The sequence below is a fragment of the Rhinoraja longicauda genome, chromosome 17 (genome assembly GCF_053455715.1).
Source record: "Rhinoraja longicauda isolate Sanriku21f chromosome 17, sRhiLon1.1, whole genome shotgun sequence".
Taxonomy (NCBI): domain Eukaryota; kingdom Metazoa; phylum Chordata; class Chondrichthyes; order Rajiformes; family Arhynchobatidae; genus Rhinoraja; species Rhinoraja longicauda.
Genome location: NC_135969.1, coordinates 43,552,672 through 43,578,785, shown reverse-complemented (window position 1 = coordinate 43,578,785; position 26,114 = coordinate 43,552,672). Strand labels below are relative to the sequence as shown.

At 43.2% G+C, this 26,114-nt stretch overlaps 1 protein-coding gene across 2 annotated transcripts in view; it reads left to right on the top strand.

The window, feature by feature from the left end:
* Positions 1 to 26,114, top strand: part of pxk (PX domain containing serine/threonine kinase) — a 39,674-nt gene that overhangs the window by 7,533 nt on the left and 6,027 nt on the right. For both annotated transcript variants that reach the window (XM_078414584.1, XM_078414585.1), the window contains exons 2-17: positions 522 to 572; positions 1,256 to 1,303; positions 2,993 to 3,179; positions 6,063 to 6,140; positions 7,890 to 7,963; positions 9,791 to 9,865; positions 11,414 to 11,518; positions 12,367 to 12,468; positions 12,583 to 12,744; positions 13,369 to 13,486; positions 14,559 to 14,637; positions 18,575 to 18,623; positions 21,056 to 21,133; positions 21,695 to 21,781; positions 22,314 to 22,389; positions 24,333 to 24,389. In XM_078414584.1, coding sequence (XP_078270710.1) covers positions 522 to 572; positions 1,256 to 1,303; positions 2,993 to 3,179; positions 6,063 to 6,140; positions 7,890 to 7,963; positions 9,791 to 9,865; positions 11,414 to 11,518; positions 12,367 to 12,468; positions 12,583 to 12,744; positions 13,369 to 13,486; positions 14,559 to 14,637; positions 18,575 to 18,623; positions 21,056 to 21,133; positions 21,695 to 21,781; positions 22,314 to 22,389; positions 24,333 to 24,389 — 1,426 coding nt within the window. The remainder of the gene's footprint in view (positions 1 to 521; positions 573 to 1,255; positions 1,304 to 2,992; positions 3,180 to 6,062; positions 6,141 to 7,889; positions 7,964 to 9,790; positions 9,866 to 11,413; positions 11,519 to 12,366; positions 12,469 to 12,582; positions 12,745 to 13,368; positions 13,487 to 14,558; positions 14,638 to 18,574; positions 18,624 to 21,055; positions 21,134 to 21,694; positions 21,782 to 22,313; positions 22,390 to 24,332; positions 24,390 to 26,114) is intronic.

The window sequence follows — 26,114 nt, the reverse complement described above, 5'->3', positions numbered from 1 at the left end:
ATCTGACATAATTGAGATAATCTGCCTCCTTGTTTTTGCCGCCAAAGTGGTAACCTCACATTTGTCTACATTATACTGCATCTGCCATGCATGCATCTGCCCACTCACTCAACCTGTCTAAGAGGTCACCCTGCAACCTCCAAGCATCCTCTTCGCAGTTCACACTACCACCCAGCTTTGTGTCATCTGCAAATTTGCTAGTGTTACTTTTAATCCCATCATCTAAATCATTAATATATATTGTAAATAGTTGTGGCCCCAGCACCGAGCCTTGGGGCACTCCACTCGCCACTACCTGCCATTTCTGACAGGGACCCGTTTATTCCAACTCTGTGCTTCCTGTCTGCCAACCAATTCTCGATCCATGTCAATACCCTACCCCCAATACCATGTGCCCTAATTTTGCCCACTAATCTGTATGGGACCTTATTGAAGGCTTTCTGAAAGTCCAGATACACTATATCCACTGGCTCTCCTTCATCTATTTTACTTGTCACATTCTCAAAAATTTACTTTTACAGGAATATATCATTCGTGTACAACGTGGAGTTTCAGCAGAAAATAGTTGGCAGGTAAGTCGTATGAAATCAATTACTCTGATTTAAAAAAAAAATCATGTTGAATGTGTGTACTATCCAAAAACCAGACACCACCAAACCCAGGAACAGCTTCTTCCCCTCTTTTATCAGGCTTCTGAACGGTCCTTCCACGAGCTAGGGTGCTGTCCGATTCACCTCTACCTCATTGCGGACATTGGACTTTGTCAAGGAACTGGTGCGTTACAATGCTGAGAACTATATTCTGCAGAAACAAGGAACTGCAGATGCTAGGTTACAAAATAGACACAAATGCTGGAGTAACTCAGCGGGTCAGGCAGCACCTCTCGAGAACATTTTGGGCCCGGACCCTTCTATATTCTGCACTTTGATTCTTCTCCTTTACCTATTATATTTGAGTTTGACTTGATTGCATTTATGATTTATTTGGACAGAATGCAAAGCAAAGCTGTACCTTAGTACACTTGACAATAATAAACCTAAACCACGATGCCCGTCTACATTAGTCCCACCTGCCCATGTTTGGCCCACATCCCTCAATCCTTCCATACAGCTGCCCAAATGTCTTTTAAATGTTGCTATACCTTACACCTTCTGGTTTAAGTATTACTCTAAATATTTTCCTGCAATCTCACTGAAGATTGTTATGGCAGAGGCCAAAAACAATATTAATTATTTTATTTTTTGTTTGCTTGCAGATTATCAGAAGATACAGTGATTTTGACATCCTGAATAGTAATTTACAGGTAATTTATGTTGCATTTATTTTTATGTATGTAGAAGATATATTGTCATGATTTTTTCAAAGTGAAAGTCCCTTTCTTAAAATATATTCCAAATGCAAATTTGTGAGATTATGAAAATAACTCCCTTTGAATAGTTGTATTTTAATTTGTTAAGTGAGGTTTCGAAATGTTGTACATATTTATCTTGAAAGTGTGAAGAATTAATATTACCACACGGGTTGAAATTTAAAGTCGAAGGTAGACACAAAATGCTGGAGTAACTCAGCGGGTCAGGCAGCATCTCAGGAGAGAAGGAATGGGTGACGTTTTGGGTCAAGACCCTTCTTCAGCCCCGAAACGTCACCCATTCCTTCTCTCCCAAGATGCTGCCTGACCCACTGAGTTACTCCAGCATTTTGTGTCTACCTTTGATTTAAACCAGCATCTGCAGTTTTTTTCCTACACTTCAAATTTAAAGTCTTGTTTTCTCATAAGGATGAAATACATTTTCAAAGACTAATTGTTTTTGTGCAAGTTTAAAACTGACATTATATGTAGCAGTCAGAACAGTTAGTTCTTCTGATATATAAAGCCAAACCCTACCATTCCAAACTAGGATCCAATGCTTTTCAAATGATTTTATTAAGCTACTAGTTTGCAAATAGTGGATTGAAAGCAGGTTTTAAAATACACTAGCCAGGCGTAGACCCGTTGGGTCCAAACCTCTCCTGTGGGCCCGGCAACCCTCCCCCAACTGACGACACTAACCTACTCCATTCCCCCTCAACCCCCCCTAAAACTCCCCTGGGGAGCCACTCACCCCGGCCCCAGGCGGCCATCGAGTCGGCCTGCAGCAGGAGAGCTCTTCTCGCTCCCCCCCCCTTCATTGGCCGCCACTCCCGTCAGGTTTAAAAAGTGAATAACTTAAAAAATATAACAACCTTTTGAAGTTCGGGCCAATGGTGAGAAAGGTGGGTCTAAAATTATTGTGCTATTGTGTACCGGTTTGGGTGTATTTCAGGTACGCACAAACAAACACATTAAACACATACAAGATGAGAGTTTTAGTTTATATATGTATATATATAGATGTAACTAGCCTGATGCTTAGCATTTTTGTTACTATTCTTTCATGGTTTTAGTTCAAAGGGATAATCAAATGTTTATGTATTATTTTGGAAATAAATCTTGATAACTGAAATACTTATCTGGGCATGTAATTCATTACAGCTGTAACAATGGCCTAAAATATTTCAAGCTTCTGTAAACATTTCAGCTGTTGAAATGTATAGAGCAAGTTGGATGAATTCATTATTTAAAAAGAAACTTCGAATCATGTTCATATGAAAGTGATCAATGTGTTTGTCTGGGCATTTAAGGGCATCTGGAAGAGCTGCTGCCTCACAATGCCAGACACTGGTTTGATCCTGACCTTGAGTGCTGTCTGTGCAGTTTGCACGTTCTTCCCATGACTGCATGAGTTTCCTCTGGGTGCTCCTGCTTCCTCCAGCATCCTGAAGTCGTGTGGGGTTGCAGGTTAATTGGCCTCTGTAAAATTCTCCCTAATGTGTAGGGAGTGGATTGAATGTGGGATAACGTAGAACCGGTGTGAACGGGTGATCGATGATGGTTGGTGTGGACTTGGTGGGCCGAACGGCCTATTTCCATGCTGTATCTCTAAATTCTAAACATTATGAATGTTTATTGCAGATCTCAGGCCTGATCCTACCTCTACCTCCCAAAAAGCTCATTGGAAATATGGATCGCGAGTTCATTGCAGAAAGGCAGAGGGGACTACAGAATTACCTGAACTTCATCATAACACAGCATGTGCTATCCAGCTCTGAGCTGGTTAAAAAATTCCTCGATCCTACCAACTACTCCTCCAACTACACTGGTCAGTACCGCAGAAGCAGATGTGTGCATTGCTATGTTTTGGTATAAGAAAATAACTGCAGATGCTGGTACAAATCGAAGGTATTTATTCACAAACTGCTGGAGTAACTCAGCAGGTCAGGCAGCATCTCAGGAGAGAAGGAATGGGTGGCGTTTCGGGTCGAGACCCTTCTTCAGGTCTCGACCCGAAACGTCACTCATTCCTTCTCTCCTGAGATGCTGCCTGACCTGCTAAGTTACTCCAGCATTTTGTGAATAAATACCTTCGCTATGTTTTGGTTGTTTAATTACATTCCATTTCAAAAGTAGGCACTTAAATAGTTTCTTACTTTAAGTAAAACTTTCAAAATACACAGTGCTATATTTAAAAACAAAACAGTCACTGTCTTTTCTTACACCTTTATCTATATGTAAAACTCTGACCTTTATAAATATACATGGAGCATACTACCGCACGGGAAAACGCCCTTTGGCCCACATTGTCTGTACTGAACATGATGCCAAATTAAGCGAATCTCCTGCCTGCACATGATCCATTTCCCCCCATTCCCTGCCTATCGTATCTGCCTCCACCACCACCCTTGGCAGCGCGTTCCAGGCCCCCACCACCTTCTGTGTGAAAGGGTGCACATCTCCTTTAAACTTTGCCCCCCTCACCTTAAAGCCAAGCCTCCTAGTCTTTGACGTTTCCGCCCTGAGAAAAAGGTTCTGACTGTCAACGGTATCTATGTCTCATAATTTTATACATTTCTATCGGGTCTCTCCTCCATCTGTGACGCTCCAGAGAAAACAATCCGAGTCTGTCCACTGTCTTCTAACTAATAGCTTCTAAATCAGGCAGCCTTCTGGTAAAACTCCTCTGCTTCCTCACCAAAGCCTACATATCCTTCCTGCAAGAGAAGCGATATAAATATTGGTCATTTGCCAAAGAGTGGCAAACAATTTTAAAATGAAACATATGTTTGGAATGCAGACATTGCTTGCAAGGCCAACACTTTATCTGCACAATGTTGAAGGGGAGAGGAGCCTGCATGTGTTGTTGTTCCAGGCAGCATCTTCTCTTGAGCTTTGTGATGGATTTGTAGGTTTGGGCAATGCTGTCAGAGCAGCCAAGGACAAACGGAATCTTGTATCTGTTCACCAAATGTCAGTGATCATCCAGTGACGGTGGGTGGCACAGTCGTGCAGCGGGTAGAGCTGCTGCCTCACAGCGCCAGAGACCCAGGTCTGATCCTGAGCTCGGGTGCTGTCTTTGTGGAGTTCACATGTTCTCCCCGTGACCACATGGGATTCCTCCGGGTGCTCTGGTTTCCTCCCACATCCCAAAGACGTGCGGGTTTGTAGGTTAAAGGGCCCTCTGTAACTTACCCCTAGTGTGTAGGGAGTGAATGAGAAAGTGAGATAACATAGAACCAGTGTGAACGGGTGATCGATGGTCGGCATGGACTTGGTGGGCCAAAGGGCCTGTTTCCATGTACCTTCAATAAAAAAACTTGTGGAAGTAGCAGTTTTTAAAACTTGCCATTGGACTTTTAGTGTTTTTATCTTTTTGAACTGAGCCATGAGCAAATCGTCATGTTCCTGCCTGCATTCACTAACTGATTTTCGTTAGGAATCGGAAGCAATTTGGTAATTGTGGTTGCATGTCTCTATGACAACAGTAGATGTGATGGGGTAATTCTAAGTGCACACTTGAGATCAAACTTGGGTTTATTCAAAATGCAATAGTCATAATACATTGTGAGATTCCATTATGGATTCCAGCCAGAATTAAGTTTTCATTGATGAATACCTTGGATTAAGGGATAGGAAAATCTATGGCAGCTTTATCAGTGATGCACTATGATGTAAGTAATGTAAGAAAATAATTGCAGATGCTGGTACAAATTCACAAAATGCTGGAGTAACTCAGTAGGTCAGGCAGCATCTCAGGAGATTTCACAAAATGCTGGAGTAACTCAGCAGGTCAGGCAGCATCTTAGGAGATTCACAAAATGCTGGAGTAACTCAGCAGGTCAGGCAGCATCTCAGGAGATTTCACAAAATGCTGAGTAACTCAGCAGGTCAGGCAGCATCTTAGGAGATTCACAAAATGCTGGAATAACTCAGCAGGTCAGGCAGCATCTCAGGAGATCACAAAATGCTGGAGTCTGAAGAAGGTTCTCGACCCGAAACGTCACCCGTTCCTTCTCTCCTGAGATGCTGCCTGACCTGCTGAGTTACTCCAGCATTTTGTGAAATAAATACCATGATGCAAGTAATAATCATTGCTAGTTACTGCAATATCCAATATCCAATATTCCTGCTTTCTGTAACTAACGCTACAATGCTGTGACACTATATCCTGCACTCGATACGATGCGATAGAACTTTATCCCAGGAAGGAAATTGGTCTGCCAACAGTCATAAAACACAGGATACATGAAACATGGAATTAAAGTGACGTGTGGAAAGGATTGGGGATGTGCAAAGATTGGGGGGGGGGGGGGGGGAGTCAGTCTACCCCACAACAGAAGGGGGAGGATTTGTACAGGTTGATAGCCACAGGGAAAAAGGATCTTCTGTGGTGTTCAGCACTGCATCTTGGTGGAACCTGGTGTCTTTCTCTCTGCACCACCTGTTGTATTTGTACATGGCTTAATTGTACTCGTGAATAGTATGAATTAGTGTGATATATGATTTAATTGAATAGCACCCAAACAAAACCTTTCACTGTAGTTTGGTACAAATGACAATAATATACCAATGCCGGAATGAATAAAGTATGTTAAATGATTTAACATTTTTTTGTTATACTTTTTAAGTTTGGTACAAATTTATTTTTAAATGTTGCAAATTCAGAATGCATATATCATGATTTTGCCTCTTTTAACTCGCCAAACAGAAATCGCCTTGCAGCAGGTATCAATGTTCTTCCGATCTGAGCCCAATTGGGAAGTAGTAGAACCGCTAAAGGAAATAGGTACGTAAATCTGCCCTACTTTTGTGCATATGTTTGTTAACAGTCGTGTTTATCAGGACTGTTTGGAAAATAACTGCAGATGCTGGTACAAATCGAAGGTATTTATTCACAAAATGCTGGAGTAACTCAGCAGGTCAGGCAGCATCTCAGGAGAGAAGGAATGGGTGACGTTTCGGGTCGAGACCCTTCTTCAGACTGATGTCAGGGGGGTGGGACAAAGGAGGCTTTGTCCCGCCCCCGTGACATCAGTCTGAAGAAGGGCTTCAACCCGAAACGTCACCCATTCCTTCTCTCCTGAGATGCTGCCTGACCTGCTGAGTTACTCCAGCATTTTGTGAATAAAGGACTGTGTTTGGAGTAACTTTCATGTCTCTTGTTTAAGGCGGGACTGGGCTTGTTGTCAGTGTTCAATTGATGTTGAGGGCTGATAGTCAGCAGCTCTGGGAGTCAGTGTGTTGGGCTGCTGTTGAGGTTTCAAAGATGGGTCGCATCGCTGAGTTGAGTTGCATGCCAGCGAGTTGTATATAGCAACCTCGTGTACAGCTGTGCTGCCCACTGTTACTGTACGCCAGTGTAAGAATATAACCTGTAAAGTAGGCGACAGAAGGAACTACAGACGCTGGTTTGCAAAGCAAGGCACAATGCTGGAGTAACTCAGCAGGTCAGGCAGCAACTGTGGACAAATTCCCCAGAAATGCTGCCTGACCCTCTGCGTTATTGTGAAATTACTGCCGTGGCACCTTTAGGTACTGCCTGTGAATTTGCAGATTAAGATGATCAATGGTAGACACAAAATGCTGGAGTCACTCAGCGGGTCAGGCAGCATCTTTGAGAGAAGGAATGGGTGACATTTCGGGTCTTTGACCCGAAACGTCACCCATTCCTTCTCTCAAAGATGCTGCCTGACCCGCTGAGTTACTCCAGGATTTTGTGTCTACCTTCGATTTAAACCAGCAACTGCAGTTTTCTTTCCTACTTAAGATGATCAATGATTTGAAGTTGATCTCAACTTTTTGCAGAAAATTGTAAGATGTCGGTGATGATTTATGGGTTAACCTCAAGCTGCCCTGGTTTATGGGTCATGGATTGTCCCCACACGAGAGAAGACGGGTCTTTCAGTATCCATTAGGACTTCTTTGAACCTGAAACTCCCTGCCCCTGCATAACACCGAGGAACCCTTTTGGCTCTGCAACCCTTGTGTCATGAGTTTCAGTGACGATGAATGAAATCCAGCCTGGCTGTGCTGCTTGCACTCAGGAATTCATCAGGGCCGAACTGCGAGGCTGCCTGCGTGCAAGAGGAGGGGCAACGTGGCTGCATCGTGACCAAGTGCGAGTCACAGCCTACCTCTCGCTGTGAATGCAGTGAGGCCGATCATCTCGCCCCTGGTGCAGATTCAGTGGAGCCTCTCTGAAAACGTGCCATGTAATGGCTTGTGAACATCAAACTACATTTACAAATGTTGATGCATCCACACATAGCATCATTTTTGGCCTATGGTGATGTACCTTGCTGTGTCCTGGATTAAGTATCTGTGATCTGATCAAATAGAATTCACTTTCGGGGGAATGTCGTCGTCGAGGATACTGAAGTTCCGGCACCTGCTTGAGTTTGGTTGGCCCTGCACGGTGGAGTTTTAATGATTTTGTGTTTGGACAGAGTGACGTTCGATTGTTTCCCTGACCCCACGTGGGATGTTTTTAGATGCTACAAAAATAACAAATTTGAAATATTATTTCCTTTTTAAGGTTGGAGATTTAGAAAGCGGCATCTTTTAATAAAAAGTAAGGAGCAGCCCAAGGAGCGACAAGTACTAAGCTGGGTGAGTCCTGATTGTTAAATAGCCTGAGGTAATTCAGCCAGTGGAGGTAGTTGAGGTAGATGCTGCAGCTACATTTAAAAAGCAGGTGGATGGATCGGGCAGGTTTAGAAAGATATGGGCCCAATGCAGGCAGGTGGGACTAGTGTAAGGTATGGGCCCAATGCAGACAGGTGGGACTAGTGTAAGATATGGGCCCAATGCAGGCAGGTGGGACTAGTGTAAGATATGGGCCCAATGCAGGCAGGTGGGACTAGTGTAAGATATGGGCCCAATGCAGGCAGGTGGGACTAGTGCAAGATATGGGCCCAATGCAGGCAGGTGGGACTAGTGTAGATGGGGCACCTCAGTTGGCATGGATAAGTTGTACCGAAAGGGCTGTTTCCGTGCTGAATGAATCTGACTCTAGTTATGGCTGTTTTATTAATTGCACACCAGTATAACTCATTCTGTCTAAAGAGTCATAAATGCAATGCAGAAAGGTAATGTACTCTAGCATACAGATGCTCCCCGACTAACCAATGCTTCGACTTGCGATGTTTTTGACTTTGCGATGGTGCAAACTGTAGCGAGCCACAGTTCACTTCTGGCCACGTGATCACGAGTATTCAATGCATTTAGACGTACGATATTTTCGGCTTACGGTGGGTTTCTCGGAACATAATGGAGCGACCAGGCTTGTACACACTGGAATTTAGAAGGATGAGAGGAGATCTTATCGAAACGTATAAGATTATTAAGGGGTTGGACACGTTAGAGGCAGGAAACATGTTCCCAATGTTGGGGGAGTCCAGAACCAGGGGCCACAGTTTAAGAATAAGGGGTAGGCCATTTAGAACGGAGATGAGGAAAAACTGTTTCAGTCAGAGAGTTGTGAATCTGTGGAATTCTCTGCCTCAGAAGGCAGTGGAGGCCAATTCTCTGAATGCATTCGAGAGAGAGCTAGATAGAGCTCTTAAGGATTGCGGAGTCATGGGGTATGGGGAGAAGGCAGGAACGGGGTACTGATTGAGAATGATCAGCCATGATCACATTGAATGGCGGTGCTGGCTCGAAGGGCCGAATGGCCTCCTCCTGCACCTATTGTCTATAATGCCATCATAAGTTGAGGAGCACCTGTACAAGGTTTGTACCAATAAAACTTTTGCTGCTTGTGGCATGATCCTGATTTATCCATGAGTTCCATGTTGTTATGTTTTTGAGTCTGCAGCAAGTAAGGATTTCATCGTTCCACCGTTGGTACATATGAGCAGCAAACTGGTTTTGACTCTCCTTGAATATCAAACCAATAATTCAAGCGCCCTTTGCCAGTTGTCTCTGATCTGAGAGGAAGTGTGACGAGACTGAGGTTGTACAAGTTGTTAACTAGGTTACCAGGTGAACGACGGGTGTTTGGTAGTACACTTTTAACAATTAGAATCGGCCTGATATTGAGCTCTCGTGTAATCTGGAATCTTCACATTTTATTTAAATAACAATTAGAAGCGTTTTTTTTTGTAAAGAGCCCCACTTCTAGTTAAAGAGCGTAACTCCGGTAAAACAAGCTGACGTGGGCTGTTTGCATGAAATGTTTGTGCTCCCCTGTAACGGGGAAGTTGGCAGAGAAAGTGCCAGTGAGCTCAAGTTATGAGGATGAGAGCTCGTCTCAGACTTGAGTAACTGTTGTCCATTCATATTAAACTTTGGACTAGGCAGCAGTTTAAATAACACTGGAATATTTTTGGAGGCAGTTTGTAGCTGTGGAGATGAGTCCTTTGCCTGTCCCCCCATCGATGAGCTTACACACTTTTGGTGGCACCACTTTTATTTAGCCGGTGCACTGTTTTACAGGCGGATCTCGGTCCCGACATGTTTCTGTGCGATAAAGACCTTCAGTCAGCAATGAAGCTTTTACCCTCTTGGTTGGTAAGTGATCATACAAAGTCTTACAATGTTCTGAACTATTCTAGATGCTGTATAGCTAATATAAGACACTACTTACTACTTGGGCGGCACGGTGGTGCAGTGGTAGAGCTGCTGCCTTACAGTGCCAGAGAGACTCTGGTTCGATCCTGACTAAGGTGCTGTCTGTACAGAGTTTGAACGTTCTCCCTGTGATCGCATGGGTTTTCTCCAGGAGCCCCGGTTTCCTCTCATGTCCAGGTTTGTAGGTTAATTGATTTCTGTACATTGCCCCTAGTGTGTAGGATAGAACTATTGATCATTGGTTGGCGTGGATTCGTTGGGCTGAAGGGCCCGTTTCCAGCCTGTATCTCTAAATTAAACTTAATGTACCAGAAAATGTTAAAGTAAATCCATAGAAAATTAACAGAATGCCATTTAGTTGAGAAAAGGGTTAAATCGTGTGTTCCCCTGAGCATTGAGTGCATGTCCCTGCAGATAATGCAGGACTCTTCATGTATACATGCAAGTGCTGTTTACATGTGAGGAGAGTTTCTGCCTCTTTCCTTTTAGGCAGTGACTTCCAGGTCCCTACTGCCCTCTGGGCGTTGAGGGCTGACCTTATTGAGATGTACAAGATCATGAGGGGCATGGATAAAGTAAATGGTAGCTGTCATTTAGCCCAGGGTAGATTCTAAAACTACAGCCCCCAGCCGTAAGAAACATAGAAACATAGAAAATAGGTGCAGGAGTAGGCCATTCGGCCCTTCGAGCCTGCACCGCCATTCAATATGATCATGGCTGATCATCCAACTCAGTATCCCGTACCTGCCTTCTCTCCCTACCCCCTGATCCCTTTAGCCACAAGGGCCACATCTAACTCCCTCTTAAATATAGCCAATGAACTGGCCTCAACTAACTTCTGTGGCAGAGAATTCCACAGATTCACCACTCTCTGTGTGAAAAAAACTTTCTCATCTCGGTCCTAAAAGACTTCCCCCTTATCCTTAAACTGTGACCCCTTGTCCTGGACTTCCCCAACATCGGGAACAATCTTCCTGCATCTAGCCTGTCCAACCCCTTAAGAATTTTGTACGTTTCTATAAGATCCCCCCTCAATCTTCTAAATTCCAGCGAGTACAAGCTGAGTAAGGTGAGAGAGCAGAGATTTCAGAGGGACTTGGAGGCAACTTTTTCACTCGGTGGGTAGTCCATACCTGGAAGGAGCTGCCAGATGAAGCTGTAGAAGTGGATACAATTAGACCTTTAAAAGACACGGACAGATACATGGATAGGAAGGGTTTATTGGGCGATGGGCCAAATGCGGGCAACCGGGACTAGGGCAATATGCCAAATTGGTCAGCGTGGACAAGGGCCGAATTGCTTGTTTAGCAATAGCCAAGGTTGGCTGAATTAATAGCAGGTAAAGCTGAGATTTGGGGCTTCTATTCTGCACAGGTCAAAGTGTTGCCTTTGGGGCAATAAGTACATGGTTCCCCTTTTCCTGCTGATAAACCTGTAATTCAACATGAAGTGAACCCTGCTCTCAGATTCCTCTGTTTTAATCTCCAGCACCCGTACATATATCCTGTCACGTTCGCCACAGCTAGTGAATCCTCTGGGCTCGTGATTCGCATGTACAATGACAAAGGAACACTGAGAGATTATATCTGCAAGGTATGTAGGAAAAAAACCAGTGCTGGTACAAATCGAAGGTATTTATTCACAAAATGCTGGAGTAACTCAGCAGGTCAGGCAGAGTCTAGGAGAGAAGGAATGGGTGACGTTTCGGGTCGAGACCCTTCTTCAGACTGACATATCTGCAAGGTATGTCCCATCAACTGGATGTTAGATCTAATCTGCATTTAATTATCTGAGCTTGCTGAACATCTAATTAGTAATAAATAATCAGATATATATGATTCACTTTTCAAAGTGAAGTATATGTACCTTGCTGCGTACAATCTCCACATTACATTCTGAAGAAGGGTCTCAACCCGAAACGTCACCCATTCCTTCTATCCAGAGATGCTGCTTGTCCCACAGAGTTACTCCAGCAATTTGTGTCTATCTCCACATTACAACTCACTTGATTTTCATTGTGTGCAACATGATATTATTGTATTTGGATGAAATGGTAAAATGACCAACCAAGATTAGGAACCATGGACTTATTATTAGTTGATTGATTTGATTTATAGAGGTTGGTTATCTCCAAGTTGGGCAATGAATTGTCAAAGCTAAATACATTGCACACTCAAAAACTGCATACGTTTACAAATACATATTTTAGAATAAAATATTTCATTTAATCTTTAAATATAGATGTTTCAGTTTTAAACTTTTGTTTCTTTGTTTGGCTCTTTATAAGAGTTTTCAGTCATAGAAGCTGGACTTTGATAATGTAGTTGTTATTTAATTTGGTTTATATTTAGCTTTTTAAAAAAATCGTTTAGTTTCTGCTTTGCTGAACATGATAAACTACTTGATGAACAATAATTCTGCTAAATATACTTTGCACAAAGGCTAAACCAAAAGATTGTTTTATGAAGAAATACTGCAGTCCTAAGAAAAACCAAGGACTTGATCTTCAGCAGATCAGATTGTTTGGGCGACAAATACTGGAGGTAAATGATGTTATCCATCAACCTACCACTTCCAGTGACTCTCATTCATTGTACTTGACCTCTGCAGTATCTTTCTAAGCATAACCTTCGTGATCTACTTGATTTTTATTTCAGGTCTTGAAGTTTCTTCACGAAAAAAGAATTCCATATGGACATCTTCATGCCTCCAATGTGATGATTGATGGTGATGCATGTAAATTATTGGATATAGAAAACTCATTGCTGGGGTTACCCGGTTATTATAGGCCTTATTATACGCAGTCCAGGAAAATAAATGTTAGTATTCAATGTCCTCGCCGGTGTAATAAGCTGCTTCCATTATTTTAAAGATGTCATTTTTATCAAAACTTACTTTTGAATAACTTTCTCTTGCATTGAGATAATTGTTGCTGTTTTTCATACCGTTTGGGGTTATGAAAAGAGAGCATTTTTACATGTCTAGTTAGCCTTGGCTCTCCTTCTCGTAAGCAAGTGCTTTGTGGGTCTTCTCTCGGGTCAGCTATGTGCCAGTTCATCCACTGGGTGTTGTCCACAGTGTATTTGCAGCAGTCACAAATGGAAATGGGAATGCTGGTTCATTGGTTCATTGTAAAGATATAGTTTTTGCTTTTAAAAGCTATTTCGCATCCTGCAGAGATCCAAGTTCCTACAGGGTGCCAAGATTTAGGTTTGGTCTTGGAATGTCTTGATGTTGCTGCGGATGTAATTTGTCCGGGACGTTTGGGATGGGAGAGTTGTGTGAACAAGGGGGAACGGTGAGGATTACGCCAACCATTTAATCCTCCCTGACTGGTATCTTCCAGTAACTGGAAAAATACACTTAATCAAACACTGAATGTTAAACTTATCACGTAAAATATGGTTCATTGTTTTTTGTTAATACATGCACGTACTTTATAGACAACAGAAGCGATTGATGTGTATTGCTTTGGTCACGTTTTATATGAGATGACTTATGGCAAGCCACCAGATTCGGTGCCTGTGGACAGCTTCCCATCTGCTTCTTCTTCGCATATAGGTGAGAACGTGTTGAATTGTATCTTATTTATTAATTTTAGTGAACATGTTTTGCAAACCTGGTTTATTTGTAAAGAATGCATTTTCTCGCTTCCTATTACCTAATACGTTTAGGTTTATTATTATTATTGTGTAGGGAGGAACTGCAGATGCCGGTTTAAGATCCCGGTTTAAACCGAAGACAAACACACAAGGTTGGAGTAGTTCAGCGGGTCAGGCAGCATCTCTGGAGAATAGGAATGGGTGACGTTTCTGGTCGAGACGCTTCTTCCTCTCAGTCTGAAGAAGGGAGTCAACCCGAAACATCACCTATTCCTATTCTCCAGAGATGCTGCCTGACCTGCTGAGCTACTCCAGCATTTTGTATCTGTCTTAGGCGTATATTATTGTCAGGAGTACCGCAGTACAGTAATAAATAGAGAGCCTTCGTGATGGTATGATTATATCATTAGGTGTTCTTAGTAAAATTTAAATATAACATTAAGGATGTAAGTAGTCTGGGACAGACATGCATTTACTGCAGAGATGGAGTCAGTGATGAGGTGTGTAACGGTGGTCATGTGTGTTCCAGAACAAGGGGCCACAGTTTAAGAATAAGGGGTTAGGCCATTTAGAACTGAGATGAGGAAAAACCTTTTCAGTCAGAGAGTTGTGAATCTGTGGAATTCTCTGCCTCAGAAGGCAGTGGAGGCCAATTCTCTGAATGTATTCAAGAGAGAGCTAGATAGAGCTCTTAAGGATAGCGGAGTCAGGGGGTATGGGGAGAAGGCAGGAACGGGGTACTGATTGAGAATGATCAGCCATAATCACATTGAATGGCGGTGCTGGCTCGAAGGGCCGAATGGCCTCCTCCTGCACCTATTGTCTATTGTTTAAATGAAAGGAAAATGTGTTATCTGCTGCGATGTGAATGGCCATTCATGTCCTTCAGACATTGCTCGTTTAATCCACTTGCTCAGCTGAGAAAACTTTGGTGTCTATTTTATTTTTTGGGTTTTGTTTTCATTGGTTTAAAATAAATTTGTGCACGGGTCAGGAAGGTTCTGAGGAAGGAATGTGCATTTTCTTTCCAGTGTGTGTGTTGCAGTCCATCCTGTCTGCAGAGGCTTGGAGAGCAAGCATGCCGACTGTCGCCCAGCTGTTAGAAACTCCGTAAGTGGACAACCTTTCAGTTCAGTATTTGTTTTTTAGGGAATGTATGAGGATTTTTTTTTTTAGATTTAGAGATACAGCGCGGAAACAGGCCCTTTCGGCCCACCGGGTCCGCGCCGCCCAGCGATCCCCGCACATTAACACTATCCTACACGCACGAGGGACAATTTTTACATATTACCCAGTCAATTAACCTACACACCTGCACGTCTTTGGAGTGTGGGGGGAAACTGAAGATCTCGGAGAAAACCCACGCAGGTCACGGGGAGAACGTACAAACTCCGTACAGACGGCGCCCGTAGTCAGGATCCAACCTGAGTCTCCGGCGCTGCATTCGCTGTAAGGCGGCAACTCTATCGCTGCGCCACCGTGTTGCGGCTATATTTAATTTTCAATTTCACAAGGAGATGAGTGCGGTTTGGATGAGGTTTGTCAGTGTAATGTTTTTTCAGCTTATTTATGGTCAAACTGTTCTGCATTTCAATGTTCCTTTGTTACGTAACCAATGTAATTTTTTGTCCACTGGCCGGCAGCACATGGAATGTAGAACAATAAAGATACACCCTTCAGCCCACATTGAATGTGCTGAAGGTAGACACATAATGCTGGAGTAACTCAGCGGGTCAGGCAGCATCTCTGGAGAGAAGGAATGGGTGACGTTTCACAGAGTGCTGGAGTAACTCAGCGGGTCAGGCAGCATCTCTGGAGAGAAGGAATGGGTGACGTTTCGGGTCGAGACCCTTCTTCAGACTGATGTCAGAGGAGGGGGCGGTTCCGCCCCGAAACGTCACCCATTCCTTCTCTCCCAAGATGCTGCCTGACCCGCTGAGTTACACAGTTTTTCGTGTCTACCACCCAACACTTACTTACCTGCATCATATCCATATCCCTCCATTCCTTGCATATCCATGCGCCTATCTAAAAATCATAAACACCACTAGCGAATCTGCCTCCACCACCAAAAAAAACCTTTAAAAAAAAAAAACTTGCCATGCACATCTTTAAACTTTGCCCTCTCACCTTAATGGTAGCCCCTCTAGTCTTTGATGTGTCCATCCTGGGAAATAGGTTGTGATTGTCTACCCTATCCATGCCTTTCATTTCATCTACTTCTATTAGGTAACTCTCTGCAACCTCCGGCATTCCAGAGAAAAGAGTCCAGGTCTGTCCAACCCGTCCCTGTAGCTAATACTCCCTAATCCAGGCATCATTCTGGTAAACCTCCTCCTCACCCCCTCCAAAGCCTCCACCTCCTCCTTGTAATGGGACGACCAGATCTGCACGCAATACTCCAAATGCAGCTTGTCCATAGTTCTATGAAGCTACATCATGACTGCCTGATTCTTCTACTCCTTGCCTTGACTAATGAAGGCAAGCGTACCGTATACTTTGTATACCACTCTATCCACTTGTGGCACCTTCCAGGATAGTTGGGACCGCACAGTGGCGCAGCGGTAGAGTTGCTGCTTCACAGCACCAGAGATCCGGGTTCCAGCCTGACTACGAGTGTTGTCTGTATGGAGTTTGTACGTTCTCCCCGTGTCCGCGTGGGTTTTCACTGGGTGCTTGTTGGTCGGCGCGGACTCCGAAGGGCCTGTTCCTACTCTGTATCTCCAAAACTAAAGTAGAATTTTTATAAAACTTTATTGTTATTGAGCAACACTTGCAGAAATGGAAAGGAATGATGCTGTAAGATACAATACCAGTAACTTAACATTCCTCATGTACCTCTTATTAAAAATAATTCTAATTATAAAATTCAAACTTGTTTCTGATTCAGCATTTTATTACTTCAAAATTTCTGCAACTTCTGAATTTCCCTCATTCTCTCTTATGGAGTGGGCTGAAAAAGAGTGTGTGTGTGCGTGTGTGTGTATCTGAAGTGCCATCTCTATACCAACAGGGTTGATAGTTAACTGCTTCAATTGGTTTTACTAGTGTGATGCTGAGCATGTGCCTGAACTCCTGATCTTCTTGCTTTGCCAACGCATGATTGTACAGTCGGTACTTAATCCCCATTTGAAAAGACCAATTTAGAGCTCGGATTAGTTTAACTAGCAGTCTGATGCAGCGTATAATTGTGTACAACAATTCCCGATTGTGCGCACGGCCATTCCTGACTTGTACAAAGAGGAAGTGCTCTTTTGATGACCAGTGTCCAGTTCAGAATGTGTAAGGGCCGTGAGAAACCATGTGGCTATGTGGGTAACGGCCACTGCTAGATTTTCCACAAGTGGGAAAACGTAAGAGTGGAATTTCCAGAATCTGCAGAACATGGTTCACATTTTGAAGAGACGAGTTAAAAATATCGAGGGCCAATGGGATGTGGTCTATAAATTGGAGCTTGGATTTTGGGAAGAATGGATTTTTGTCAATCAATGGTATTAGTGATACAAAGAGTTGCAGGCATATCATAGGTTACAGATCAGCTATGATCTCACAGCTGGACCAGAGGGTGGTGAATCTATAGTGAGAGGGTGGTGAATCTGAGGAATTGTTTGCCACAGAGGGCTGTGGAGGAGGCCAAGTCAGTGGTTATTTTTAAGGCAGAGATAGATAGATTTTTGATTAGTACGGGTGTCAGAGGTTATGGGGAGAAGGCACGGTGACACAGTGGTAGAGTTGCTGCCTTACAGCGAATGCAGCGCCGGAGACCCGGGTTCGATCCTGACTACGGGCGCCGTCTGTACGGAGTTTGTACGTTCTCCCCGTGACCTGCGTGGGTTTTCTCCGAGATCTTCGGTTTCCTCCCACACTCCAAAGACGCACAGGTATGTAGGTTAATTGACTGGGTAAATGTAAAAATTGTCCCTAGTGTGTGTAGGATAGTGTTAATGTGCGGGGATCGTTGGGCGGCGCGGACTCGGTGGGCCGAAGGGCCTGTTTCCGCGCTGTATCTCTATATATCTATATAAGGCAGGAGAATGGGGTTAGGTGGGAGGGATAGATCAGCCATGATTGAATGGCGGAATAGACTTGATGGGCCGAATGGCCTAATTCTACTCCTATCACTTGTGACCCGCTTTAATGGGGGTAGTTGGCCCACTTGTGTGTTCTTAGAATTTTTCTGACAGGCGTTTAGGATAAACATCGTTAATGTTGTAAAATTTGTATTTATCATCGAGACACAATAAACTGCAGATGCTGAAATGTTGAGCAAAGCACAAAGTGCCGAAGGAACTTGGGCAGCATCTGAAGAAGGGTCCCTACCCGAAACGTCGTCTGGCCATTCCTTCCGCAGACGCTGCCTGGCCCGCTGGGTTCCTCCAGCACTTTGTGATTTGGTATCTAAGCTTATCTATAGCAGGCTGACTGAATGAGCAGATGTTCTTGTGTTGGCTTGGACTGGTCAAAGGTGGAGCTTGAGAACAAGAGAGATATGTAGGGGCTACTGACAGTATATTTGGATGCTAAATGTGTGCGTTTCAAATGGGCCAATTGGTAGAAGTGATTTATCTGCCATATTGGTTGAGGGATGTAAAACTTCCAAATAATGGAGTTTATGCTTTGCCTGTGATACCAAGTTTTACCATGACCTTACAAATGGCTGTATTTTCTGAGTCATATATTAAAATAATTCTTCATCTAATTGAGATTTTATGTAAATTTTGTTTAAAACTCAAGGGACTGAGTAGGATAGGAAAGCTTTAGAGGGGTACGGGCCAAACAGGGGCAGGTGGGACTAGCGGAGATGGGGCATGTTGGTGGGCATGGCTAAGTTGGGTCAAAGGGCCTGTTTCAATGCTCTCTGACTGACTGATTGTTGGCCTTTAGCAATGGTAACTCACTTATATTTTGAACCTATTGCAATATTTTTCTTTTGAATGCTTTACTCTTTGCTCCAGCTGTGCTGAATATTAATGAACCACTCGTGTAAGTTTTCCAAATAAAATAATGTCTTAATAACCCTGACTTGTTTGGTGCTGCTTTCTTTCAGATTGTTTGTCGATGTTGTGCTGCTTAATGCTGAGAAGCCCCAGTTTAAGGTAAGTCTACTCTAACTGGGACATCATGATGCAGCTGTACAAGGCACTGGGGAGACTACGTGGAGTACTGTGTGCATCTCTGGTCCCTCAGCTGTAGGAAGGATGTCATCAAGTTGGAAAGGATTGTCACCATCATGTATCTGGACATGTGGGCCGGAGTTATGGGAAGAGGCTGGGATTTTATTCTTTCGAGCGTAGGCTGAAAGCTGATCTTGTTGAAGTGTACAACATTATGAGGGGCATGGATAAAGTGAATGCTTACTGTCTTTTTCCCAGGAAGGAAGATTGTAAAACTAGTGGGCATAGCCTTAAGGTGAGATGGGAGAGGTTTAAGAGGGTCACTAAATCTGGAATGAGCTGCTGGAAGAACGGCACGGTGGCACAGTAGTAGAGTTGCTGCCTCAGCGCCAGAGACCCGGGTTCGATCCTGACTACGGGTGCTGTCTACGGAGTGCGTACGTTCTGCCATGACCTGTGTAGGTTTTCTCCAAGATCTTCAGTTTCTACCACACTCCAAGGAAGTACAGTTTGTAGGTTAATTGGCTTGGTATAAATGTAAATTGTCAATAGTCAATTCATTTGTCACATACACATAAATGTGCAGTGAAATGAAAGATTACCCACAGTCCAACAATAAGACCAATAAAAATAAGCAATAAAAATATGCAATAACACACAATCATAAACCAACACCAAACAAAAATAAACATCCATCACAGTGAGTCTCCTCCAGTCACCTCCTCACTGTGATGGAAGGCCAGAATGTCTTTTCTCTTCCCCTGCCCTTTCCTAGTGTGTGTAGGGTAGTGTTAGTGTGCGGGGATCGCTGGTCTGTGTGGACTCGGTGGGCCGAAAGGCCTGTTTCCGCCCTACCTCTCAACTACACTAAAGAAGCAGATATAATTACAACTTTTGAAAGACATTTGGACTGTTGTATGGATGGGAATGAAGGGGTATGAACCATATGCAGACAAATGGGACAAGACCAATTGCCAACTTGGTTGGCATGGATAGGGCAGCCCAAAGGAACGGCTTTAGAGGATAGAGAAAATATTTGTGCAAAAATCAACTAAGAAACGTTGTCATCATTGAGTAGATTTATGTGACAATGTTAATGGCAACTCTTTTTAGATTGAATTAAATCAAACATAATTGTTGCAAGCATATTCCTCACCTTTGCCAATCTGCTTGTGTTGCCACCTTCAGGGAGAGGAGGATTGGTTTTCTGAGGACCCCAAGATCCCTCTACAAAAATCCTGTTCAGGGTTATGCCATTTAAACTGTACACTTTCCCCTCACAACTGACCTCTCAGAGTGCAACGTTTCACACTTGCCTGGATAGCACACATCAAAAAGCTTCCCATAGTACCTCGGTACACGAGACAATAAACTTAAACTCCATCTGCCATTCCGCGACCATTTCTGTAACTGAAGGTATTTATTCACAAAATGCTGGAGTAACTCAGCAGGTCAGGCAGCATCTCAGGAGAGAAGGAATGGGTCACGTTTCGGGTCGAGACCCTTCAAGGGTCTCGACCCGAAACGCCACCCATTCCTTCTCTCCTGAGATGCTGCCTGACCTGCTGAGTTACTCCAGCATTTTCTGAATAAATACCTTCGATTTGTACCAGCATCTGCAGTTATTTTCTTATACATTTCTGTAACTGATCTATGTCGCGCTGTATACTTTTGACAGTCTTCCCCAATGTCCACAAATCCACCAATTTCCGCATTGTCTGCAAACCTACTAATCAACTTAGTTTAGCTTAGAGATACAGTGCGGAAACAGGCCCTTCAGCCCACCGAGTCCGCGCCGACCAACGATCCCCGCACATTAACACACACACTAGGGACAATTTTACACATACACCAAGCCCATTAACCTACAAACCTGTACGTCTTTGGAGTGTGGGAGGAAAACAAAGATCTCAGAGAAAACCCACGCAGGTCACGGGGAGAACGTACAAACTCCGCACAGACAGCACCCACAGTCTGGATGGAACCCGGGTCTCTGGTGCTGTGAGGCAGCAACTCTACCGCTGTGCCACTGTGACCCCCCTACAAGTCATCGACATTTTCATCCAAGTCATTCATCAGCCAGAATAACCAACCCCCTTCCACTGATGCCCTCTGAGCTCTATGGCTAAACCAGTTCTGAATGCAAACAGCCAAGTCCCTGGGCATCTGATGCATCTTAATCTCCTGGATCAGCGTACTGTGCGGGACATTATCAAATGTATCTCTGCAGTCATGTAGACAACATCCACCGGCCTCTCACCACTGGCCTGAAGGAGATGGTCACTACCCAGTTATCTAGTAATGAAAATCATTTCCCAACCAGTTTTTATGTATTTGACCTGAAAAGGGAACATTTCCTGTGTGTTTTGTTTGTGATTTTATTTTATTTTTTTGTTTTGTTTTTGCCATGGCAGATACCCAGTAAGCTGAAAGAAGCTTTGAAAGCAGCAAAGGAGTGCATGGAGAAAAGGCTAAGCGAGGAACAGAAAGCAGTGAGTCAAACAAGTCCTTCCTTGGAATAATAAATGAATGAATGCAGATGTAGGAAATACTCAGAGTGTCGGGTGGTGCACGTGGAGAGAGAAACAAAGTTAATGTGTCGGGTCATTGGTGCATTATCGTAGCAGGGAAAGTGAGAATACAAATATGCTGTAAATTGCAGAGTTGGAGGGAAAAAGAGAGCAAAAGGTGGCGCAGCGGGTAGAGCTGCTGCCTCGCGGACGCCAGAGACCTGGGTTCCATCCTGAACTCGGGCGCTGTCTGTGTGGAGTTTGCACGTTCTCCCTGTGACCGCGTGGGTTTTCTCCGGGTGCTTCACATTCCAAAGAGGTGCAGGTTTGTAGGTTTCATTGTCCTCTGTAAACTCTCAGCGGGTCATGCAGGATCTTGGGAGAGAAGGAATGGGTGACGTTTCGGGTCGAGATCCGAAACGTCACCCATTCCTCCTCCCGAGATGCTGCATGACCTGCTGAGTTACTCCAGCACTGTGTGTCTACCTGAATTTTTCAGGATAACTTGAAACCAAAATTTACGTTTTGTCTTTCTTCCTGAAGATTCACCGGCATAAAAGACTGGCCAGAGCTCAGTCTCACCATGGATCAGAGGAAGAGAAGAAAAAAAGAAAGATCTTGGCCAGAAAGGTGCATTAATCTGAGAGATTTTGACTGTTAAACCTTTTATGCAAATTTGTATTCCTTTTGACATCAGCTGCCTTTAAACTCGATACCTTGAGAGAGAAATCTAAAAACCTTAGTTTCTCATTCATATCCAACTAATACCAGGAATTGTTTCAATTTTAAATTTCTATGAAAAACTGTTTCTTATTTTGATATGCATGTTGTTTTTTAAATTAATTGTCAAATGTTCTAATGAAGCTTAAAATTTTCTTTCCTAATAATGTTCTGTTCTGTCTTCTATTGTAGCAAGCCAAGGTAACAAAACTTGCTTCAGTCGAGGTTTAATTGTCTTATTTCACTGGTGCTCTGGCTTTTTGAATGAATTTGCAGCTGTCCCGAGTTGATCTGTTCACTGTTCGCTGCATGGCCACCTTTAATGAGTGCTGCATGGCACTGTGGAGTTGCTGCCTCTGTGATGCATGGATGGAATATGCTGTGGTTGTGCCCTGTGTCCTTGTCACCACGATTCAAACACGTTTTTTTCCCTTGCAAACAGAAGTCAAAGCAGTCTCTGACTGAGAATGAAGTCGATAACTCAGCTAAAAGCAACCACTCAAACAATGCAAATTCTGGTACGTGTTCATTGAAATAAAAATTATATCCAGTAATACATTTGTTAGAAGAGATTTCTATTCCGGAATTAGTTTTAGTTGTAGCACAGTGAAAATTTCTTAATTTAAGAATTATTTACTCTTTTTTTTTCTTTGATCAATTTCCGAATAGACTTAAGACACTTGGAGAGGTCCATGGACAGGAAGAGTTTGGAGGGAAGTGGCCCAAACGCAGGCAAATGGGACTAGTTTAGAGAGGTTAATCCCAGGGATGGCAGGACTGACATATGATGAAAGAATGGGTCGACTGGGCTTATATTCACTGGAATTTAGAAGGTTGAGAGGAGATCTTTTTAGAAACATATAAAATTCTTAAAGGATTGGACAGGCTAGATGCAGGAAAAATGTTCACGATGTTGGGGGAATCCAGATCCAGGGGTCACACAGTTTAAGAATAAGGGGTTGGCCATTTAGGATTGAGATGAGGAAAAACGTTTACACCCAGAGAGTTGTGAATCTGGAATTCTCTGCAACAGAAGGTAGTGGAGGCCAATTCACTGGATGTTTTCAAGAGAAAGTTAGATTTAGCTCTTTGGGCTAATGGAATCAAGGGGTATGGGGAAAAAGCAGGAACGGAGTACTGATTTTAAATGATCAGCCATGATCATATTGAATGGTGCTGGCTCGAAGGGCCAAATGGCTGCCTCCTGCACCTATTTTCTATGTTTGAATGGCGGTGCTGGCTCGAAGGGCTGAATGGCCTACTCCTGCACCTATTTTTCTATGTTTCTAACTTGGTTGGCATGAATGACTTGGGCCAGCTGTTTCTGTGCTGGGTGACTGGTGTTCCTTATAAGTTGTAAACAAGATAGCTAATTTTCAACCCACGCGACAGAATATTGGTACCAAGGTTGGTTTAGACCAAGGATTCTCAAAAATCAGACAAGATGTGAATCAACATACTGAAGCTTGTACCTGGTACCAAATGGTGAAGTTGCATTTTCCTTCAGACTGATTGCATTCCTGAATCTATTGATTATTACAAAGTCAAATTGTGCAAATTATGTTACATGGTTATGTGCAGTGAACAACGTTAGATTAAATGGTGAAATTGAAGGTACAAGGGCAGGCATCTGGACAGGCAGGGAATGGTCTGAAGAAGGGTGCCGACCCAAAACGCCATTATCCATGTTCTCCAGAGGTGATGCCTGACCCACTGAGTTACTCCAGAACTTTGTGTCCATCTCGGAATGGAGGGCTATGGATTATGTGCAGGTCGATAAGATATGGCCTTGGCATCATGTTCAGCACAGACGTCATGGCCAAGGGGCCTGTTCTTGTGCTCTACTATTCAATGTTTTATGAAAATTTCAGATAAATGGGCCATTATCAAAAACCAGAGGATCATAAATTAAAGTTTCTTCTTTAGGTTATTTAACTTCTTTATATGGAGACAGTTTTTTCCCCAAGCATCTTCTTAAAGGATTTCAATGCATGTCAATTGAAATGTACAGTCTGGACTAAATAGCATGTAGCATGAGAAAAATCCATTGGAAGTCATCTGAAGGCATTGAGAGCACGACTCAAAGCTTTTCCACAGTTTATTATTGGTGATGAATAGAACTGTTTTGTAAGCCTTTTCCATTGTCAATCGAATAGCAGTCACAATTAGCAGCCATTGACGTTAAAATGTTTCATCTGTATGTCCTGTAGAAATTTAGCCTTCAAGAGCAGGAGTTAACAATGCAACAGACTCCTGAAGTAGATAAGAATACAAATAACAGCTCCTCTCAGACAAAACTGTGTAGTTCTGTTGGAAGTATATAACTGAAATGTAAAGAAAATCTAGATTCTAAACCCCTCTAGTTGTTCCTTTAGCATTTTGTAAATGTATTATTGTAGAAAATGTAGCTTAGCAACGTGCTGTGTAAACTTCATATCTTTCTCACGACTCTTCCCTCTAGGCTCTGGCGCTAGTTCTCCGTTAACATCACCATCTTCGCCAACTCCTCCATCAATGGGTAGGTAAAACTCGGAAGCGTAGTCATGTAATCAATAACCTTAGTTCACAATGATGTGTTTGGCAAGAAAACCTTTTATTGAGCATCAAGCAAGATGTAAATCTCCTAATTTTAGGACCTAGTGACATGTTTATTATTGTAAAAACTAATCAAATTTCTGAATTATTCCAGTAATTGTGTTTTGTTTCATATTTATTCAAGCAAAACCCAAAATGCTGCAGTAACTCAGCGGGTCAGGCAGCATCTGTGGAGGACATGGATAGGTGATGTTTCACAGAGTGCTGGAGTAACTCAGCGGGTCAGGCAGCATCTGTGGAGGACATGGATAGGTGATGTCTTGGGACCCTTCATCAGACCCAAACGTGAAACGCCATCTATCCACTTCCTCCAGAGATACTGCTTGACCCGCTGAGTTACTCCAGCATTTTGTGTCTTGCTCGATTCCAGCATCGGTTCCAGTTCCTTGTGTCCCTCTACCTGAAATAGTATATTGTCTGAACTTGTTTTACGCAATCGATGTCGTGGGTAATAACCAAGAATGAGTAACGTGTTGTGACGAATTTGTCGGCTTTGATCAGAGGGTGTTGTACCAACATATAGACCTTGTACCCCGAGCCCATGCATTGTTATACAGCACTGGGCAAGCAGAGTGTGTTGAAAATACAGTCCATCAGTTCACTGTTGCTGATGGTTATTATTGCAGCCGACGTTTCACACTGCCCACCCACCATTCACGAATGCTAGTTCGCTCTCCATTAAGGTCGGCTTTAGATGCTCAGCCACCATTTGATTGGGCTAAAGATGTGGTATAGTCGCTGAGATGTCAAAGTCTTGCCGCATCTACATTTTCAATCTTTCATTCTTATCTGTCTTCATGCAGTCCTAAATGGCAGAATGTTTCCCGTAAACTGAGTTCCAAAAATCTGACCGGTGCAAATTTTAAACAATGTATTTATTGGCTTCCTAAGTTCTTGCTTTTAATTCCTTTTCCTTTCCAATTAGTAATTTATCAGCATTGCTTGTCAGGAATTGTGGAGCTTAGTGTTAAAACAAAAAGAAAAAAAAAATTGTTTTATCAAGCAATACCAATTTGTATTTCCTTGTTCATCAGTCATGTTAATGGAACACATTACATTTTTTCATTTTCATATTACACTTTTTGCAGTTGTATGATTAGATTCAATTAGATGCAGTTTTCGTATGGCTATTAATGTGCCAACTGCTTGAAGGAAAGCATATTATAAATCCCTCTCCAAACTTCCTGTCTGCTTTATACCACGGATAAGGGATTTAAACCATGTTGCAGAGGTAATTAAGCAATCAGAGGATCTTGGTGACGGGGTTATCCTGTTGATTGTAACCAGGAAAGTTGAAGCTTCATTAAGATTATGGTGGTCATTTGGTTGTCGGGAAAAATGTTTTGTTAAGGGAGGATGTGAGCATATTCTTAACCATTAATGGACTTCCAAAAGGATGGGGTTATGGTGGTGTTGTAGCACGTTGTTCTTAGTGGCTGTTCATGCATGTGGAGGACCTTTTTTAGGAGATACACACAAAATGCTGGAGTAACTCAGTGGGACAGGCAGCATCTCTGGAGAGAAGGAATGGGTGACGTTTCAGGTCGAGACCCTTCTGAAGAACACGCCACGCCTTCTCTCCAGACATGCTGCCTATCCCGCTGAGTTACTCCAGCATTTTGTGTCTACCTTTGATTTAAACCAGCAT